The sequence below is a fragment of the Cydia amplana genome, chromosome 18, assembly GCF_948474715.1.
Source record: "Cydia amplana chromosome 18, ilCydAmpl1.1, whole genome shotgun sequence".
Classification (NCBI taxonomy): Eukaryota; Metazoa; Arthropoda; class Insecta; order Lepidoptera; family Tortricidae; genus Cydia; species Cydia amplana.
The window spans coordinates 10,781,871-10,804,652 of NC_086086.1; the positions used below are offsets into that span (position 1 = coordinate 10,781,871).

General features: G+C 40.3%; 1 protein-coding gene and 1 long non-coding RNA gene across 3 annotated transcripts; both read left to right on the top strand.

Annotated features, from left to right (window-relative positions):
- The first annotated feature begins 64 nt into the window (after nucleotides 1-64).
- LOC134656451 (E3 ubiquitin-protein ligase ariadne-1) lies at nucleotides 65-17,970 on the top strand. 2 transcript variants are annotated; one of them, XM_063511984.1, is made up of 10 exons: nucleotides 65-433; nucleotides 2,595-2,747; nucleotides 3,170-3,250; nucleotides 8,195-8,281; nucleotides 8,965-9,093; nucleotides 9,787-9,957; nucleotides 12,967-13,163; nucleotides 14,779-14,968; nucleotides 16,034-16,260; nucleotides 17,838-17,970. In XM_063511984.1, the coding sequence occupies exons 1-10, from the start codon at nucleotides 230-232 to the stop codon at nucleotides 17,917-17,919; spliced, it is 1,521 nt and encodes a 506-aa protein (XP_063368054.1). In that variant the 5' UTR covers nucleotides 65-229; the 3' UTR covers nucleotides 17,920-17,970. The 2 variants fall into 2 exon arrangements, with proteins under 2 accessions (XP_063368054.1, XP_063368055.1); XM_063511985.1 differs by having other exon boundaries at nucleotides 3,182-3,250.
- Nucleotides 17,971-21,584: 3,614 nt separating this feature from the next.
- Nucleotides 21,585-22,475, top strand: LOC134656452 (uncharacterized). The gene is made up of 2 exons (XR_010097518.1): nucleotides 21,585-21,674; nucleotides 22,276-22,475. It is a non-coding gene; the product is annotated as an uncharacterized LOC134656452 (long non-coding RNA).
- The last annotated feature ends 307 nt before the right edge of the window (nucleotides 22,476-22,782 follow it).

The window sequence follows — 22,782 nt, forward strand, 5'->3', positions numbered from 1 at the left end:
AAACACTTTTTAAATACCCATAGACAAAATGATACAATGCAAAAAAAAGTGACGTCATAGACGAGACTAGTATTCACATACGATACGTCAGAGGTTTTGGCAACCCGTAGGTGAACTATTTTCTTCATTGTTGACCTTTCCTAAATCTTAGGTGTAATTATTTCATCATTAGAAGTGCTTTAGCTTTACCGTTTATATCAAGTGTAGATATTTTGACAAAGCCTCAACGATGGACTCGGAAGACGATACAAAGGATGATGTGGATTCTGGGAACGAATCGAGCGGAGACGATGTCGACTTTGTAATGGACGAGACCCACAGTACTAGGGAACGGCAGGTGGAGCTGGATGAATACCCGTACGAGGTGCTATCTACAGAGGAAATCGTCCAACACATGGTTGATTGCATCAAAGAAGTGAACACAGTCGTCGAGGTCAGTATGTTAGTGATAAACAATGGAGCGATAGAATGAGGTTACTCGTCCACTGGACTGCCACAACAGGATCTTTTGTGTTGCCCTTATACTTTGTTGCACTTAATCTGACTATACTTCTCAGTCCATCATCTATACTTATATGGTTCTAAATTTCCTTTGTCTAACAGAGAAAACTGATGGCCTAAAAACCTAATTTCCTCTTATTGGTAGAAATAAATTGTTCTAGTTTTTTGGACAAGCATACAAAGTTTACCTGTGGGAATTCCCCGCCAGAGATTCAGTGCATGTGTGAAGAGTTTAGCTGGAGTAGGCATATGACTCATTTGTTATTCTGAGTAATCATACTGATGCTTATTTTCTATTTGGCATTTCTACTGATATTTCTTGTATATGATATTTATTTGGGTCTTTCCTTGGTCTTTCCCTCCATTTATTTTGAGGAGTTTCCCTGCATGAATACAACAAGCATGTTTCTGGTTTTGAGTTGATGAAGTAAAAAAATATAAATAAAGATAGTAGCACAATTCATATATTGTAACTAGCTGTTGCCCGCGACTTCGTACACTGGATTAGTATATTTTCCCCATACAAACTTTGGACCCCCATTTCACCCCTTTAGGGGATGAATTTTGAAAAATCCTTTCTTAGTGGACCCCTAGACCTTATAAGGAACCTACTTGCCAAATTTGGTCTTTCTAGTCCCAGCGGTTTGGGCTGTGCGTTGATATAAGTCAGTCAGTCAGGTCTTTCACGTTTATATATATAGATATCTGGGAGACCGAGCTTTGCTCGGAAAACATATAAAAACTCATAAATGCGCGTTTTCCCAGAGTCAAGACCAAGCTAGATCGATTTATCGCCCCCAAAAACCCCCATATAGAAAACATCGAAATTGTTAGAGCCGTTTCCGAGATCCCCGAAATATGTATATAAATAAATATACATATAAATAAATAAATAAACAAGAATTGCTTATTTAAAGGTATTAGATAAAGATAGTGTTTTGTAAACATATTCTCCACATTATCTAACAAAGAGTCAACAGAGTTGTTTTGTCATGCCAAAGTTCATTAGTTCATTCAGATTAATCAATTGATTATGAAAGAAAAAACAATATTATTTACTCAAAAACATTGCATTACAACAATAAGAGTTTTAAATTAAACCTTATATATTAATTATTAAAATATTTATATTCCCAGCAATGGTAACCCTTAGATCCTCGAGCTATGGTGTAATTATTTCATATGTTCTATGTGTTTGATTGACTAATTTACTACCCATACAACAATCTTACTTTTATACTAAAATAACAAATCATCTTGTAAATAACAAAATTGAGAATTGATAAGATTCAGGCATTAAAAGAGAAACATTTCATTAGGAACACTGGTAGATTGCTCTGTTAGTTTATTGTGAAATGCAATAAAAATTCCTCACATTCTCATTCACAAACAATATCCAATAAATATTTAATTAGTGGTTAAAAAAACTCATTACATAATGAATATATTAATTATGTCTAACCTGAGAAGACACTATTGTTTTGTATTAGGAAAAATACAACACTAAACTAGGTTAGATCAATAATTGAGTTGTAGCTTGGATGAACTAAGAATATAAATGACTAACCTTCTTCCTTGGTCTCCAGTACCAAAGAGTTTGCCCCTGATTTATGTTTGTACCTGTACTTCAACATGATAAGAAGATACAAAATGGTTAAGTTTTATTATAATAATTGGATTGAATTTAAATTCATTATAATAATTGAATTGGATCAGCTTCTAGGTCAATTCAGATGGTTAAACACCTCGCGCATGACTATAAACAAATAACTTGTAAAAAAAAATTGCATCATCAACATTACAGTACCAAGACTTCTTTTTGAAACACAACTGTAGTCTAATGGTTTATAATATAAATATACCTATTATATATTTAGCTTAGCCTTTATCTCTGGCCCTATTTTTTTCTTTTATTCATGTTCAAGTTCATATATTTCTCTTTTTTTTTTCATTTTTGGTGTGTCCGTTTGCCAGGTGGCAAAGGCCTCCTCCAATCTTCTCCATTCTTTCCTTTCTATGGCATTTTGAAAGGCCAGAATGGAGAAGGTTGGAGCTGTGGCTTTATATAGTCTAATGTAGCATTCGTTTTCCAGATACCAGCTACAACCACCCGCATACTGCTAAATCACTTCAAATGGGATAAAGAAAAGCTCATGGAACGTTTTTACGACGGCGACCAGGATCAATTGTTTTCCGAGGCTAGAGTCATAAATCCATTTAGAAAACCAGTTATACAGAGGCCAAAGGTATTTATTTAATACTATACCGTTATACCGTTTTTCGATCTTTTCGCCGCCATTGACTTGATATAAAGTCAGTACATTTCGTGCCCCACATGCCACGACGCGGGGCGGCGAAAAGTTTAAATTGTTTTTTCAAAGTTTTTGTGTTATTTATCTTATTCTGCCCTTGCCTGTGTAGGAAGTAACATAAGAAAAGCAAGTTCAATTTGGTTTATTTGGTATCTATGTGTAAATATCCAGTCTAGTTAAATTAAGCTGAAATATACATATTTATGTAAATGATGACCAAGTTATTAAAGAAAGAATAGTTGCTGATGCTGACTATTCAAAATTAAATATTTGGCACAACTAGTTTTAGAAGTTGAGTAATAATTGGGTAATATCTTGGGTAATATCTTTATTGTGACTATGCAAATTTGATTTAGAACGTGTTGCAGCTGCCGAGACGGACGTCGACGTCGGGAACTGAAGAGTGTGAAATATGTTTCACAGTATTGCCAACTGCCGTAAGTTACCAATGTTGCCATATATGGTTAGTAGAAGTATCTATTGAGGTCAGTGTCATATATAGTCGGTGGGTGGGTGTAAAAGTTGGCCAAAAAGTATTCCGTTATGAATAAAAATAGAAATTTGGAATAAATGATTTGCCGAATTTGTTGTATAACATTTGACTGATACAGTGAAACCTGGATAAGTGAGACTTCAAGGGACGAGCAGATTTGTCTCACTTAAAGAGGTATTCCACTTACCCAGGTTCTCAGTTAGCCAGGTACAAATAAATTTCTGTCTCATTTACAGAGGGTCCCATTAATAGAGGTGAGAATAGAGGATATATATCAGTTATAGAGGTGGTTAATAAGGTATTTTGTAATTATCTTTAAAAATAAACAAGGTAAAATAATCCTTGTCCCTAAATATTTTTTAAGTCTGTTTAAATATTTCTTTGAATTTATTTTGAATGATTTTCCAAAGGATATATTTTTTCAAAAATATTTTATACGGACTACTTTGCATCTTAGAAATTTATTCAATGAAATTTTGTTTATTTGTGTTACTTATCAAGGTTTCAGCTTTCGTTTCGATAGTTTTAACTACATAAAGTAACTAAATGAAACTTGAAGTCGTTTAGACACAAATACACAATTAAGCAAATGCGGAATTTGTGGATAATAGACTAAGAGTTAGTAAGAATACGGAAATTGATCAATAAAGTCCAAGTTAGAGAGGTCGTAGATTGACGTTATTTCAGTTACAGAGGTCAATTCCTATAAAATTATAAAAAAATAATTAGGAAAATGTAATCTTATAAATATAGTCTCAGAAAAAGAGGTAAAATACCCTCTCTGTCTCAATTATAGAGGTAAATGTGACTATAAAATCACAACAACTAATCCCAGTTAGAGAGATTCGTTTTGTCTCACTAACAGAGGTAATTCAGTGCTAAAGTGTCGGGACCTCACCATGAGTCCCAGCAAAAGAGGTTTCTCACTTATCCAGGTGGGACCTTAACCAGGTTTCACTGTATTTTATTATAGTCCGTTTTCTATTGGGAAACAGTATGACATTTTGGGGTACAGCAATGCCGTTTGGTACGAATGTTATACACGTCCACCTAAGCCCAAAAGGCCCGGTAGCCAAGTTGAACTCCGTGTCTGGGAGGGGGGGGGGGGGGGGGGCTGAAAGTACAGAGCTCCCGGCGGTCAGAAAAAAAAATCTGGCGGATTAGTTTGGACCTTTGAGTCAAGTTTGGAGTCGTTTTCGGGTAACTAGATAATGCTCAATTCATTCCCCATACCAGTTTTTTAGGGTTCATTAGCAAAATATGACGCAATCCTTAAAATAATAAACTTTTAGTATTAACGAAATCCAAACAAACCCTCATATTTTCAAATTTTTGGTATTAAACTTGGTTTATAAATATACTGTTCGAAAGCCCATTTAATGCAGATTATAAAAACATTAACAGTAAATATAAATTTGACTATTTTTAATGTGAAATAAAATATTGAGAGTACTGCGATGTGCGCCAGCGCAGCATAGGGGACGGCAAAAATACCATAGAAGATCAACTTAATATTATAGTAGCTGCGTCCCGCGGTGTTACTCGCGGATAAAAAGTAGTCTATGTGTTAATCCAGGGTGTCAGCTATTTCCACAAACACTCACAAACTTTCGCCTTTATAATATTAGTGTGATTTTTAATCATTTTCAATTTATAAACGAAGTCAGGTAACATTGTTAAAAATAAAGAAAATAATAGAACGTTTGTAACGATTTATTTACAACCCCCTCCACAATTACATAATTCGGTACATTTGAGCTGGCGTTTGAAGCAATTACACCTGGCACTGCAAGATTTCTTGCACCGACATCTTATCAATTCTAGCCATGCTTGAGCAGCCATAGGACTTTCGGTCCACAGTGGCACCCAAGTGGACTGCACGGTACAGACTGCCGCCAGCCATCGACCATCTCACAAATGCTCCACTCCGAGTACGTTTGCCATTCATTCGGCCTAAATTCATATCATTCTCCACATCATGCGTTGGAAACCTCATAATATATCTGAAGAAAGATGTTGTGGAGTGCCAAGTGGCGATATTGAGCATGAGCTCTCTCAGAATTAAGGGGTTTGTTCTTCTTGCTGTCCTAACTATAAGCAGCAAGTCTTCGCCAACACCATATCTTAAAAGCGCCAACCTTTGCACATCACACGTTCTGAGGCTCCAGGTTTTGGTACCATATTGGAATATTGATACTACGAGAACTCATACCAACCGAGTGCGTCGGTAACTCGGAGTACGTAAATTTGCTCCGTCTGCTACCATTGCTCGTACTTTGGTATTGGAATGGTTGGTTGGTACTATTAAATAGATTAAGATCCCATGTTATGACAAATGAAATATTGATTGATTGATCTTAAGACCTCTCTAGAACTTTGAACTTGAATTTTCTGTAGAAGAGCCGCCATTTCGATGTATTTCTTGTTGTTATTCCTGTCAGCCAGTCAACAATAGTACAAGCAAGGATGATGATCGCAACATTAGCTGGTTAGTTTAGAATGTACACAATTAACAGGAAAAAATAGTAGTTCATACATTGCCCCCTCATCTTTATTGACGCTGAACACTGAAGATTACTCAGTTACTTTAATCCGCGTGTCCAATAGCTTGTGCCAGGGATCGGATACCGGTATTTTTTGTATGGGAACGGAAACGGTATTTTTTCGTTCTTTGCTAATTACTTCATTTCTAATTGGGCAATCTAATAATACGAAGTCGTAACCTAAAAACACAACTGAGTGCTACATTTTGAGTATAAAATAATTCGAAAAATATGGTTGTTTCTATGTTTTTGCAAAAAACCGGTTCCGATCCCTGGTTTGTGCAACTGGCTATTCTGTTTCATTTAATAAATAATTGATATATATTTGACAACTATAACATATATTATACAAAATAGACAAATTGTAATCCAAATACCTAGCTAGAATAGCTGATTAACAACACTCAAGGTCACGCCGATTTGGCGAAGGTCATTTGGCCCGCCGGGCGACGCCCGCGCGCCGCCCGCCAACTTCAAATAGGTAATGTCTGTGAAGTTATCCCATTAGTAACAAAATGATATGCTAGTGTGTGAACTTAGCATATCATTTTGTGAAATTCCATAGAATTGGTTTTTACGATAAAAACGCCAGAACTATTGCTAAAAAGTATCAGGAACTCTAGAACTATGGTGCATGCTAATAGAACTCCAAAAAAAACGTGATCTGCTGGACTTTGATATGCCAACTTCACAGACATAAATAGGTACGTGCAATAATCATTTTATTAAGCATTGAAAATAGTTAAATGTATATTTAATGTTAATGTTATTATAATGTGCATTAAAAATGCGCTTTCGGAACGTATTTTTTATAAACCAAGTTTAATACAAAAATATGAAAATATGAGGGTTTGTTTGCATTTCGTTACTCCTAAAAGTTTATTATTTTAAGGATTGCGTCATATTTTGCTACGGAACCCTATTTTTTTTTCTGACCGTCGCACTCCCCCCCCCCCCCCCCTTTAGACACGGAGTTCAACTTGGCTACCGGGCGTTTTGGGCTTATAGTGGAGTCAAAACCAACGTGCCGGCCGGGCAATAAAACGAGCTGTCAGTAAGGATGCGGCTGAAGTCCATATTTCTTATCGATGAATCACGCTTGTTCTATGAAAAGTACTATGCATGTGCATGGTAGTTATAAGTAAAATCGATTCCATTATCTATAAATAAATATATTTACCTCGTTAGGTTTTAGTGATATCTAAATGGTTCATTATAAATAGCAGTCATTAATATCATGGCATTTTGTTACTGTTGCAATATAATTAGTGTACCTATTAGGGTAATTACGAGTATTATAATGACCTAACAATGTGACAGTAGTTATAGATTAACTATAGAAACTTAGAGCTTTTTATTGAGTATAACTTATTATAATATTTAAATTAAAATTATTCAATATGTTTTTATATATTTTATAATTTATTTTGTCTACCTAAATATAAAAATAAACCTTTGTTACGAAATTTTCTTCTATATTCATATTACACTTAAATACAACCTTATTATTATAAATAAATCCATCGATAATGTGCGAAGGTTGCGGCACGCATCCCTACAAGCAGGTAGAAAAGGGCACGTGGCCGGCCCGGAGGTTTATGGCCCCGCCGGCACGATGGTTTTGACTCCACTATAGGTGGATATGTATAACATTGGTACCAAATGGCATTGCTGTATTCAAAAATGTATACTTCTCCATACAAGCATTCCCAATAGAAAACGGACTATTAAAACATGTAGGTGTAGGTATATGAGTATTTCAACATTCTCAGAATTTTCCACTAGGTGCGCTCGACTAGGCTATGGTGAATCAATTTATATTTATTTTTAATATTGTATTTATTTTAAATATTTTAAACAATGGGGGAGAAACATGACTTTGACTATTAACATTATTTACACCGTGTTGCTGGAAAACCACTAACCTTTTAACCGACATTAATCATGTCATGTGTATATACATGACAGTGCGAAATGTTTAAACTCAATCTGATGTGATGCTCATGCTAGTTAGAGACGATTATAAGATGGTACGGTGCTTCTCAATTCTCATCATCATTGGCCACAGCATCTTTGCAGATGATAGTTGCAGCTACTAAAGAGGTATTTTGAGGAGGTAGTCTAGAGCCTACATCGAGTGTGAGTGCAGCTAACTAATAGCTACTATATCTGTATCAATGGCAAGATATCAGAATATCTCCTATATATTGAATAGGCTATTAAGGTTCATTGGACGACAAACACTTCATTAATCTTTAGATACATACAGTGATAAGATCTTAACACCTTTGTCTTCCATGTTTTCATAATAATAATTTGCATTTCAACTCTTTGTTTATTTCCAGATGATGACGGGTCTGGAATGCGGCCATAGATTTTGTACACAATGCTGGTGCGAATACTTGACTACCAAAATAATGGAGGAAGGCTTAGTAAGTCAAATATGTCGATTTTATTGTATTAAAATACAGTAAAAAGTCAATTAATACTATGTTACTACGATCCTGCATATCTTCGAAAAAGTGTACTTCACTACATAGTATAAAACAAAGTCGCTTCCCGCTGTCTGTCTGTCTATCTGTCTGTATGCTTAGATCTTTAAAACTACGCAACGGATTTTGATGCGGTTTTTTTAATAGATAGAGTGATTCAAGAGGAAGGTTTATGTATAATTTGTTACCCCGTGCGTAGCCGGGGCGGGTCGCTAGTAAATATATAAATGCATTTTTATAACAAATCGAAAGTAAATAAAAGTAAACTATATAGATAGCTATTTGTATTCTGTGATATGACGACGTCAAGACGATGACGTCATTAGTCCCTGTAATTTCGGTCGTTGACACCGATTATCTTTCCAAACATTTGCCATGTTTAAGAATGAACATTTATCAAAGATTACTTAGCATAACCTAACCTAAATTAAAAACTTAAAAAACCCCCCGACTATAAAATGAACATGGCTAAGAACACTCGGGATAAAATGATCTATGACACAAAAAACTAAACGAAAATCGGTTCATCCGTTTGGGAGCTACAATACCACAGACAGATACACAGTACATAACGTAGTTGTAGATCAGTTTTATGTAATCCCTAAAATGTGTTGTTGTTACAGGGTCAAACTATAGCGTGTGCGGCGCACGCGTGCGACATATTAGTCGATGACGCGACTGTAATGCGACTGTTGCGCGACGCGCGCGTCAAGCTCAAGTATCAGCACATCATTACCAACAGCTTTGTGGAGGTACATAACATTTTTAAGGAGACTGTTCAGTTTTGTTAACAAAACCATCCCAAGATTTTAATGGTGGCAATAGACGACTAAAGCCAAAAATATTTCCGATCGGGCGGGTCCACATAGGCCCGAGATACACTTGTAAGTTTTACTTACGTAAGTATGCACAAAGCTACTTGTTAGAATGAGATAACGATATTCATCTCTCATTCTGTAGTTTAGCTGTGTCCCTACTTACGTAAGTAAAACTTACAAGTGTAGCTTGGGCCTTAGGCCATAGATCAAGCCGACTCGTGAGCAAATTGCCTCGCTTCACGTAAAGTAATGTAAGATGTGCCTCGCCTGGGGCAACTTGTCCGTATGTGCGTGTCTTCATCTACTAAGCTTCATGCGGCAAAATCTTCGCTTGGACCCGCTTAATAAATAAGATCAAACGATTGCATGCAATGATGTGTAGATTATGTTCCTAAGAATATTGTACCATTTTCACCACTAAATCACTACATAGTATAAAACAAAGTCGCTTCCCGCTGTCTGTCTGTCCCTATGTATGCTTAGAACTTTAAAACTACGCAACGGATTTTGATGCGGTTTTTTTAATAGATAGAGTGATTCAAGAGGAAGGTTTATGTATAATTTGTTAACCCGGGGTGGGTCACTAGTGTACCATAATCTTGCAATTAATGAAGATGTTTTGTACAGTGCAACCGACTGCTCCGCTGGTGTCCGTCGCCGGACTGCAGCAACGCGATCAAGGTGGCGTACGTGGAGGCGGCGCCCGTCACGTGCCGCTGCGGGCACACGTTCTGCTTCAGCTGCGGCGAGAACTGGCACGACCCCGTGCGGTGCTCCCTGCTGCGCAAGTGGATCAAGGTACTGCTGTCGTGTCTTATGGTACCCTAGTACAGGGGTCACATCACGTCGTCGCCGGTCTGCAGCAACGCGATCAAGGTGGCGTACGTGGAGGCGGCGCCCGTCACGTGCCGCTGCGGGCACACGTTCTGCTTCAGCTGCGGCGAGAACTGGCACGACCCCGTGCGGTGCTCCCTGCTGCGCAAGTGGATCAAGGTACTGCTGTCGTGTCTTATGGTACCCTAGTACAGGGGTCACATCACGTCGTCGCCGGTCTGCAGCAACGCGATCAAGGTGGCGTACGTGGAGGCGGCGCCCGTCACGTGCCGCTGCGGGCACACGTTCTGCTTCAGCTGCGGCGAGAACTGGCACGACCCCGTGCGGTGCTCCCTGCTGCGCAAGTGGATCAAGGTACTGCTGTCGTGTCTTATGGTACCCTAGTACAGGGGTCACATCACGTCGTCGCCGGTCTGCAGCAACGCGATCAAGGTGGCGTACGTGGAGGCGGCGCCCGTCACGTGCCGCTGCGGGCACACGTTCTGCTTCAGCTGCGGCGAGAACTGGCACGACCCCGTGCGGTGCTCCCTGCTGCGCAAGTGGATCAAGGTACTGCTGTCGTGTCTTATGGTACCCTAGTACAGGGGTCACATCACGTCGTCGCCGGTCTGCAGCAACGCGATCAAGGTGGCGTACGTGGAGGCGGCGCCCGTCACGTGCCGCTGCGGGCACACGTTCTGCTTCAGCTGCGGCGAGAACTGGCACGACCCCGTGCGGTGCTCCCTGCTGCGCAAGTGGATCAAGGTACTGCTGTCGTGTCTTATGGTACCCTAGTACAGGGGTCACATCACGTCGTCGCCGGTCTGCAGCAACGCGATCAAGGTGGCGTACGTGGAGGCGGCGCCCGTCACGTGCCGCTGCGGGCACACGTTCTGCTTCAGCTGCGGCGAGAACTGGCACGACCCCGTGCGGTGCTCCCTGCTGCGCAAGTGGATCAAGGTACTGCTGTCGTGTCTTATGGTACCCTAGTACAGGGGTCACATCACGTCGTCGCCGGTCTGCAGCAACGCGATCAAGGTGGCGTACGTGGAGGCGGCGCCCGTCACGTGCCGCTGCGGGCACACGTTCTGCTTCAGCTGCGGCGAGAACTGGCACGACCCCGTGCGGTGCTCCCTGCTGCGCAAGTGGATCAAGGTACTGCTGTCGTGTCTTATGGTACCCTAGTACAGGGGTCACATCACGTCGTCGCCGGTCTGCAGCAACGCGATCAAGGTGGCGTACGTGGAGGCGGCGCCCGTCACGTGCCGCTGCGGGCACACGTTCTGCTTCAGCTGCGGCGAGAACTGGCACGACCCCGTGCGGTGCTCCCTGCTGCGCAAGTGGATCAAGGTACTGCTGTCGTGTCTTATGGTACCCTAGTACAGGGGTCACATCACGTCGTCGCCGGTCTGCAGCAACGCGATCAAGGTGGCGTACGTGGAGGCGGCGCCCGTCACGTGCCGCTGCGGGCACACGTTCTGCTTCAGCTGCGGCGAGAACTGGCACGACCCCGTGCGGTGCTCCCTGCTGCGCAAGTGGATCAAGGTACTGCTGTCGTGTCTTATGGTACCCTAGTACAGGGGTCACATCACGTCGTCGCCGGTCTGCAGCAACGCGATCAAGGTGGCGTACGTGGAGGCGGCGCCCGTCACGTGCCGCTGCGGGCACACGTTCTGCTTCAGCTGCGGCGAGAACTGGCACGACCCCGTGCGCTGCTCCCTGCTGCGCAAGTGGATCAAGGTACTGCTGTCGTGTCTTATGGTACCCTAGTACAGGGGTCACATCACGTCGTCGCCGGTCTGCAGCAACGCGATCAAGGTGGCGTACGTGGAGGCGGCGCCCGTCACGTGCCGCTGCGGGCACACGTTCTGCTTCAGCTGCGGCGAGAACTGGCACGACCCCGTGCGCTGCTCCCTGCTGCGCAAGTGGATCAAGGTACTACCGTAATACCCTGTTTTACGCGAGGGATACGTTCCGCAAAGAATCGCTTTAAGTTAAATTCGCGTATATCGGGGTTGACGGGGAATCCCCGACTCTTCAATTTTTCAAACAGAATGGTCAGAGAAAGCGGGGATTACCCCAACCAAAGACAGATAAATGACTGCATATTTTTATGTAAACTCTGGCAAATGAGTAGAAAAAGGCGCTAAATTGAAATTTTCTATGGGAGGTTAACCCTTCGCGCCTACATTTTTTAAATTTGCCTCCGTTTTCCACTGGTCGAAATGGCTTGCCAAACTATACATAAGCAATCCGGGTAATGCGAGGCATTTTAGCGCGAAATTTGAAATTAGCGTTAAAGCGAAACCGCGCATAACGGGGTCGCGTAATGTTTGCCACATTACGCGACCCCGTGGCGAGATATTACTGTACTTTGATATCTTATGCTACCCTAGTACAGAGGTCACATCACGTCTTCCGTTCCACGATTCCTCACGAAACTCGACACTCCAGCACAACGGCTTTCTCCTGTTCTGTACACCAAAGAGCTCTGCCATCTACGTATGGGACGATCAGGTTGACAACCTTGTTGCTACAAACTGCAAGGAGTCGCTCACGGTCACGTCGCGACAAGTCCACATTTGTCTACACTGCACCCCCTTCTGTTTGTATCCTCGATGCGGTGCCTTTTTAGTTTTTGGCCAGAAAACGCGAAAATTATTTAGTATTATCCTAAAAAAATATTTCAGTGGCTCTGAGCTGCTCGCGAACCCCAATGCCTGGGGTGTTTTGAGAAAAATTCCAAAAACTGAATCGACGAAAAATTCTTTATAATTAGCCAACCTGATCACCAAATTTGACGAGAATCGGTGAAAGAATGCGACCTGTAAATGAAAACACCTGGACATAGGAAAGAATTTTTGCCCAAGCTGTAAAAGAGAGCTTCGCTTTCACTCGGTCAATAATGTAATACCAGACTCTTTCGAAGATAACTATAACTTCCTTGAAACTCAGTCGTATATTCATAATATTAACACTATCTTTTGTCTGCAGAAATGCGACGACGACTCTGAAACATCGAACTGGATAGCGGCGAACACAAAGGAATGCCCGAAGTGCAACGTGACCATCGAGAAGGACGGCGGATGCAACCACATGGTGTGCAAGAACCAGAACTGCAAGGCGGACTTCTGCTGGGTCTGCCTCGGGCCCTGGGAGCCCCACGGTAGCAGCTGGTACAACTGTAACAGGTATGAATGTGGCAATTGGGTACTTTCCTCTACTTAAAATAAATTATTTCACACCGTGCACGAAATAAAGCACCAGATAATTATTAGAACAATATAGATAGCAGTTATTTTTAAATACTATTTCTATTTAATAAATTGGATTGAAACATAAAAAGTAGGTGAGTTGACCGTGACGTCACTACATGTACACGTTTTCATATAAATTCCATATAAGAAAATCGTTTTGACAGTTCTAAAAAAGAAGCTGATTTGACTAGTAGGAAAGTAGCCAATTTTAAGAGCTATGCTCTTGTCAGTGGGTGGAGTAATCGCCACTCTTCTCTTTGCTGGGCCGGCCTTTTAACTCCCTCGTACGAGACGATAGAAACTCTATCTTTTATTTGGCTGAGATATGTGATACTGGTCCTTCCTCTGCGTCTTTTACCCTTAATCTTGCCCTCCAGGATGTTTACAAATAATCTGTCGTGCCGGATCAGGTGGCCAACCATCTTGCCCCTTCTGTTAGCTATTGTGTCTAACAGGCATCTTTCCTCTCCTGCCATGCTCAGTATCTCTTCGTTCGTCTTCCTTTCCGTCCATAACGGAGATAGGCGACGGAAAAAGGATAGCTGTTAGCTGAATTCCAAAAGACTTGCTTTGCTCGTGGAGCGCCGGAAGTCTCACTGCGGAACGCACTTATCATCTTCCTCGCGTTTTTGGCACGGCCCATGAGAACTTGCTGGCACCGCGGAATGTATGGCGTTTTTAAAATTCTTGCGTTTCGCAAACTACGCTGCGGCAAGCTATGCGATACGCTTTATACATTTTGACTCTATTTTTGTTTCGACTTAAAAGTTGTTTTTGCAGTATATAGCAGGCCTCGGAACCGGTTTTTTTGTAAAACCTAAAATAGCCCAGTATTTTTAATTATTTTATGCTCTTTACGTAGACATGAATCATGTATTTAGGTAACACCTTCGTATTATTAGATTGTCCCATTAAAAATGAAATAATAAACCAAAGAACGAAAAAGAACGAAATAATACCGGTATTTTTTGTATGAAGAAAAAACCGGTTCCGAGCCTTGGTATATACTGACTTCTCTGCTCTCCTCTTCTTACTAAGTCCCTATGTCCTTTTAAAATGCCAAAATCAAATCAAATTTTGAACTTCAAATCAAATCTAAGAAGGTTCCAATTTCAAAAATGCAAAAATATTATTATTTGATGATTTGTGCCTATTGTTCTCCGGCAAAGATATGGCGGACATAGTATGCAATGTACAGGGGGATTTCGAGAACATTAATAAATGGGCTCACGACAATGGGATAATTTTAAACATAAGTAAAAGAAAATGTATGCATATCTAATCGCCGCACAATAGGAAGGCAAAAAATGTCAGTTCAAAACCGTTAAAAATTTTATTTATTTATTTGAATTATGTTGATTATTATAATAGTGTTTTATTTGTACTATAACTCATGAATATTATATTAATGAATTGAAATTGACTAATTATAAGTATAAAATTCTGACATATAAAGTTTGTAATTTTATGAATAAAGAAATATTAAATATATTATTATTTGTGTCCAAAACCTCCGTTAAAGACTTGTAATCACATAATTTTGGTGCAGATACGACGAGGACGAGGCGAAGGCGGCCCGCGACGCGCAGGAGCGGTCGCGCGCGGCGCTGCAGCGGTACCTGTTCTACTGCAACCGCTACATGAACCACATGCAGTCGCTGCGCTTCGAGTCCAAGCTGTACGCCTCCGTCAAGGAGAAGATGGAGGAGATGCAGCAACACAACATGAGCTGGATCGAGGTAACTAAGGGTCTCCCCATACTTATCGACGCGGATTCGGCGAAAGCCGATAGTAAACAGCATGAACAGGTAAGGTTCGGTTCGGCTCCGTTCGGCCGTCGACGGCCGACGCGTCGGCATCTTTTTCGCTCTTATTGCGTGGACATAAAGTTTCATTTCTATTGGCATTGCCGATTCCGCGTCGATAAGTTTGGGGAGACCCTTACTTTACTATCAATCCATAAGGGTAAACTTAGGGTGCTATTAAGCTTAGAATAAATTTAAAAGTGGAAAAATGGAAAAATTGAAATGTGGAGTTTGCTGGCTATCGATGAGGTCTTGGTGGCTCAGATTGCAGAGCGCTTGGCTTGACAGACTTTAGATGTGATTCCACCCTTACAAGTGTATACTGTTTAGACCGAGAAGGTTCAATAGCTCCAAGTTGTCATCCTATTCCGCATTATTTCCGCTATGGACATCGCAGAATTATCTCTCTTTTTGACCTATTTATCTCAGGGCACACGGGGATCAGTGAATCCCAGGAGGGAATCTAATCATTATAAAAACACCATACATTAACAAATCGTAGTCAAACAGACCATTTATATGTTTTGTTTTGATAAACATGCTATTTTTAGGGTTGCGTACCCAAAGAGTAAAAACGGGACCCTATTACTAAGACTCCACTGTCAGTCTGTCCGGCTGTCTGTCACCAGGCTGTATCCCATGAACCATGACATGTTATGTTGCCGCTATAACAACAAATACTAAAAAGTTCCCAGTTCAGTGCTCGTTTCTTCCCATAACGTGCAGAATGTGGAATGACTTGCCTCCTGAGGTATTTCCTTTGCGCTACGACATGGGAGTCTTCAAGAAGCGGGTATTTAGGGTTCTCAAGGGTCAGCAACGCTTAAGTGGCTCCTGTGATGTTGCTTATGTCCAAGGAACGATGACGATGACCGCTTCCCATCAGGCGGCTCGTCTACTCGTTTCCTGACTATTACGTTTAAAAAAAAGTACTGAACCCTCCGTGGGCGAGTCCGACTCGCACTTGTCCGGCTTTTCATAATTAATGTTGTATTCCAGGTGCAATTCCTGAAGAAGGCCGTAGACATCCTCTGCCAGTGCCGGCAGACGCTCATGTACACGTACGTGTTCGCGTACTACCTGCGCAAGAACAACCAGTCGGTCATCTTCGAGGACAACCAGCGCGACCTGGAGTCCGCCACCGAGACGCTCTCCGAGTACCTGGAGAGGGAGATCACCAGCGAGAACCTGGCCGATATCAAGCAGAAGGTCCAGGATAAATATAGGTAAAGATACCTTGAATATAAATAAATAAATAAATATTATAGGACATTATTACACAAATTGACTAAGCCCCACGGTAAGCTCAAGAAAGCTTGTGTTGTGGGTACTCAGACAACGATATATATAATATACAAATACTTAAATACATAGAAAACAACCATGACTCAGGAACAAATATCTGTGCTCATCACACAAATAAATGCCCAATACTGGGATTCGAACCCAGGACCGCGGCTTCACAGGCAGGGTCACTACCCACTAGGCCAGACCGGTCGTCTAATATGCTAAAAATATGAATATGCTAAAGATAACTAAGTTTGAACCTGTTAATACTAGTGTTACTGCTACACGCGATAACAACCAGTTCGTGATCTTCGAGGACAACCGACCTGTAGGACCTGGAGTCCGTCACCGAGAAAATTCGTAATATAAAAGTTTTTTTTGTGGATACTCTACTCCTTTTCTACCGAACCAACTGGAGAATGAGTGAAATAGGTACTAACCAGGGGGGTGTCACTCCGCAGTTTAGGTACATTTGGCCGGCGCGCCCATCGGACAGGCGTATGGCAGTGGGCTGCCGCTCGGCGTGCACGATCGATGGTCGTGTCACGCGGCGCTCGCGCAAAATTGAAAATACACAATGGCTTCGAAACTTACTTCCGTGAGAATCAGACATACTTACTATCTCCGGATAAAAAATGTATGTTTACATAATCAACGTTTGTAATTCCTACATATTTATCTTAAAAATAATAAATCAGTGGGTATAAAGTCAATTTTTTTATTCGGTGACTGAAATGACAGTTCATAGTATGAAATGACATTTTATGTTCATACTATGAACTGTCATTTCAGTCTACCGAATAAAAAAATAGACTTTAGGTATAAAAACTTGTCAAGTGATAACCCCGTGCCGACACTCACAGCTCGGTCATAAAACTGCGGCGCGCAAAGGAGATTCACGGTTCGTGCACGGTTATAAGTTTCAATTTTGCTTGCAGGCGGCGATGTAGGTGTAATTTCATACCTAAATCTGACTTTTGTGAAGGAGTGAATTTTCTGTACGGTAGTACTATTAGTTATTCTGTGTACTAACTAATCAATTGTGCGAGTGCGCTTCACTACATAGTATAAAACAAAGTCGCTTCCCGCTGTCTGTCTGTCCCTATATATGCTTTGATCTTTAAAACTACGCAACGGATTTTGATGCGGTATTTTTAATAGATACAGTGATTCAAGAGGAAGGTATTATTTGTTAACCCGTGCGAAGCCGTGGCGGGTCGCTAGTAATTATATACAGATCGATAAGTAGGGAATGCAAATCGGTTATTTTTTGTATGGAAATAACCGCGGTTTCGGTTAATAACCGATTATTTCCATACAAAAAATAACCGAAAATAACCGATTTGCATTCCCTATCGATAAGACAGGGCCGTACTTTACCTAGAGATATAAAAGCTTTTACTCACGATTTCTTGGGTATTTAATTAATACGAATCTGTTCTTGATCGGATCTGGTCTAGGACGCTTCCAAGATGGTCCTATGCTATGGTATGAATGACGTTTGGTGTGTCTGCAGATACTGCGAGAGCCGGCGCCGCGTGCTGCTGCTGCACGTCCACGAGGGCTATGAACAGGACTGCTGGGACTACACAGAGTAATCACCTCCCACCTCACTCACGCCTCACACCTCACATTACTCAACTAACCACTTGACCGTCCGACGATAGCATAGTATCCGAAAAAAATATGCTCTTAACCGTCCGCGGGAACCTTACTATCCAAAGGGGTGGAAGAAAGAATTGATCTCAGAGCCATCTAACGGAATATTTCGGCGTTATTTACTAATACTCTTGATGCAACAACGTAGCCTAACTAAATAGTTAGCTCTAAAAAAATATAGATGGCAGTGTACGCTAGGGTTTTGTAGAAAGTTGTGGATGCGCAACGCGGGGCGTGCGACGCTAAAAAACCCCGGACGGTTGAGAGGAAAACAGTCTCGCGGGCCGGACGGTCAAGTGGCTAACCACACTCACATCTGTGCTCAAAACTGACACTAAGGTCAAGGTGAGGAAGATCGTTTATAAGGTAAGACCGTCGAGAAACTCTTTAGTCTCTTTAGTCATTTGTACAGACGGTCAGTTGAGCAGAATGAGCCAAGCTCTTCCTTTCCGTGTCTGTGGGACCTGGGATTATGCAAATAGAGCTTGTGCCCTCTGTGACGGTCTACACAAAAGCCGGTCTTCCTCATATCGATCTCCTAGTTATCTCTGGCCGCTCAAACGTGAAAGCATGGCACGTGAGTAGTAATGTTCTCAGCACAGACGCTTGAACCTGATACTTGGTCTAATACAGGCCTCTGTACCCATACAGACTGCATTATTGTCCCCGTTCGATAATCACTCGTCATTTACGGTCGCCGATTGTTTTAATTATTGAACTTGACTGTGAAATTATATATTTTTTAAGTCACGGACTCAGTTAAACAAATATGACAATTCATTTACTCATATTATGTCGTTCGCCAATCATGTTTCATTTTCCATGTAATACATCTCATGACTTACGGAAGAATGCATTGGAATTAAAAATGAATCCGTGTTGATTGTCTTGATTTATATATTCAAATTTTATCTTTATTCTTAAACTTAATGTTTTGACGAAATTAAGTTAGACGTTCAGGCAGCTTTTAATAAGTTTATCTGACGCGTTCACGGTCAAATTGTCTTTAATAAATACATTCACTTCTCCAAACCTAATAACACATAAAATAAAGATATGCAAGATCCAGCACCTTGTGTTCGTTTTGAATTTATTGTATGTAAGAATTTTATTTTTATAATAATGGTTCACGTATGTATATACTACCGGTCAAAAGTTTTAAGTTCACCCCTTGATTTCAGTACAAATGAGTACATTTGTGCGATTTTTTTTTCCAGTTCGTATGTCGAAATGCGTTTCCAACTGATCTGTTATTGTTTCCAGAGGTGCGTTTGATTAGTCAGACATAATTTACGTACAATTTACAACAAGGGGTAAACCTAAACTTTTGAGCGGAGTAGAAATTATATTAAAATATGTATAAAATAATTTTTCGTATTATACGATGATTCATATACATATATTACTGTTGAGGGACATGTTTTGCTGATGTAAGATCTCATGTAATTTACATTTTAAATGTATATTTTCACGTGGTGAAAGATGTATTTACTAATACTCTCATTTGGTACTTGTATCATTAAAAACTAGTTTCTAAAGTGTATAATAGTAAACCAACACTACTCGTACTGTCAGTAACGCCATTTCATTCAAAAGTTGTAGTAACGTTAATTCATAATATGTTGTTCTAAAATTTGAAACCATTATATTTTAGTGCAGAATTTAGAAGTTTATTTTAGTCATATTTTTATTTAGAAACGAAAAATATAATTGAATGGACTGGAATGCAAGTTTTGTAATGATGAAAACTGTCTGTAGTCCTCGAGAATTTCCTGACACATGTTAAAATGTACCTACACTTGATGTTCGAAAGAGCCATAGGCGTATCGTTTCGTCCATCTCATATTGTTGGTCTAGTAAGTATAGCTTGTAGCTAGTACCAGAAACACTTGTCCAGGGAATTTCCGTTGATTTGACTACTTCAAAATCTAGCTTTTATTTTTGATGTTTACTTTGACTGTGTAATAATAATTATCGTGTAAATCGTATTAGTGTAGTGTAACATTTAAAACTTCGATGATACTTATTTGATAATTGTATTATGACCTCATGTCCCTCGGGATTTAGAATAATAGCGTTTTGTTACTTTATTTTAGCTTTGGCTTGTTAATTTGAACTAAAAAAAAGTAGGAAACTAGCATGAAATGGCACAATATAGAGTTGCGATGAGGGCGAATAAAAAATATATTTTACCAAAAATCCTATTTTTGTTATTAGAGTAATGTTTATGAATACGAAGGTAAGCTGTTCGATCGAAGTTTAGTTTGTTCGGCGTTGTGGCCCTTCAATAACCTTACACAATACACATAACGTACGTAGCGGTAGTAGTGGTACCTATAGCTACAGACACGACCGGTACTGGAACTCGCAGACTGAGGGTCGTTAAAGTAAACATAAGTCGCGGCTAAGTTTACACTAAATGTTTGCATCTCGGGATTCGCTATTTCATACAAGAGATAAAATCTATTTTTGAAAGTCTAGTGAATTCAAGCTTTTTGTACAATAGAACTCGCGCTACATATCTGATATCTCTGTAATAAATATATTAAACGATTCGTGCATAAGTCGGTTGCACTGCCAGTAAACGTCTAAAGTAAATTAATGTAAAGCTTGCGCATGAGTGTTCACATAGTGAGCGCGCTTAGAGTAGAAGGTCCTGGCTCAAACAGACTATGCGAAAAGCCGGAGTAATCCCACGGTATCGCTAGAGTAGCTCAAGGACCTAGTTTCGGAACACACTTGTACATATAGACGCTATATAAATATTTATATGGTTAACTTGTAACTCACATTATGACAATGGTATTGATGAGCATCGTGTGTGTGACTATGTTTAAGGACACAGTTGGTTAAGTAAGAATGAATAAAATAGTAACATCGACTAGCTATGTTTCTCATTTATCTCTATCCACAATACCACACCTCATACTCCTTACTTTCCGATCACTCGACTGAACTCTACGCTGTTGTAAACTATGCTGTATTTGGAACGGAGTTTAACTAAATTTTTGACCCTTGACACTAAATCAATGTATTGACTTTACTCAAGTAGTCTCCTATTGTCATCCTTTATGTCTACTTCCTAAGGGCTTATTTAGACGGTGCGAGAACTCGCATGCGAGTTTCATTAGATACATTGCGTCATTTGTTCGGTCGGCTGTGTTGATGTAACCTCAATGGTCCGCTATGTAACTAAAATCGTATACGAGTCTAAATGAGCCCTTAGAATAGCCAAATCTTACTAAACGTTCGTCAGGATGGTGGTTTGGCCATTTCTCTAAGTGTATAGGACTAATAATTTTATTGTTTTCTTATGATAACTCACCCAAAAGATCCCGTGGATTAATTTTATTACTTGTACTTCTAATGTGGTTCTAGAAATGGCCTATCACACCAGGCGTTTCCTCTCTACCTCACCCCGTCTAATATAAAATGTTCCCTAGTACAGATGACGCCAAGAGTGCATGCTTTAACCTTTTAACCGCCATAGACTGATATATAAGACATACAAAATCGGGCTCATTTCGCCGCTGTCTGATAAATAAGACAAAACTTCGTGTAACTTCGTACCCCCCGGCGACAACAGCACGCTCGATGACGTAATCTATGGCGGTTAAAAGGTTAATATTTGTTGTCGCAGGGACGCATTGGCACCGTCACCCACGAGACCAAGTAAAGCTTAGTGGAGACACTGGTGAGACATAGGTATCATAAAACACTAGTAAATTAGTAATCAAACTGCCTATAGGTAGTTTACAAATAGAAACGAGTAAGTATAAAAAAATACTGATGATATTATTTAGCAGTAGGTAGATAAATGAGTAAGTACTAGTGCCTAGTGTAATTCCTTATTCCTTAAAAAAAATTTTAGTGTTTGTTCGTTTTTCACCTTAATTTAATTTGACAAGTGGTAGGTAATTAAATTTGGGAGTGTTGTTGTACAAGTACAAGTTGTACGTATAAATACCCTCCTATCTTTCGAGTCTCAAGACCCTGTTATCCAAGCTGATTGTTCCGTCCAGCTAGGCCATTCGGTTCATGCGATTCCTTTGAAGGTGTGAAGGTCCTCTAGCAGCATTTGTCATAGTACTTGAGAACTACAGAAACCTTCAAAATGAGTGTTTTACAGGATCGTCGTCGCAACTAAATCGCAACGACTAGATAGGATATCCGGCTTGAATAAAAGGACCTTAGATACTCTTGAAATACCTACCTATAACAATTTCTCAGCCTAAACCAATAGTGGCTTCACACCGAAAAAAAAAATCGTTTAAAATTGCCATTTAATATTTCAGGCGAAAGGAGTCAAGGCGTTTGGAGTATTTTTAAATCATACAAGTGAATAAAGACTAATATGTATAATTAAATATTAGGACATATAATAGCGAGGTATTAGTTAAGCGTCCCTCACGTTTCATGAAATTCTGTATTTTTTTATATGTGTAGGACATGGGTTATAATATAATAAATAAAAAACCTGCATAAAAATAGACAATGACGTTTGATTATGAGATTTACACTTCGCGCCAATAAACAGGGGGCTCCTGTGCTGCCCTCTACAGTTCATGCACGTTCCCTATCTTAAGTCCCCTGGTTTATGATAGGAATTTAAATCGGTTAAGTTATGTAAAAAAAAAATATCATTCTTCTCATATACATGAGCTTTCATCAAAATAAAGTACTACGGGAAAATCAACAATATGAGCTCTTCGAAAATTTGTTTTTAAAAGTGTTACGAGGCCGTTTTAAACATACACTTGTATCGTCTAAACAGTTTAAAATATGTCTCACGAAAGTTTAAT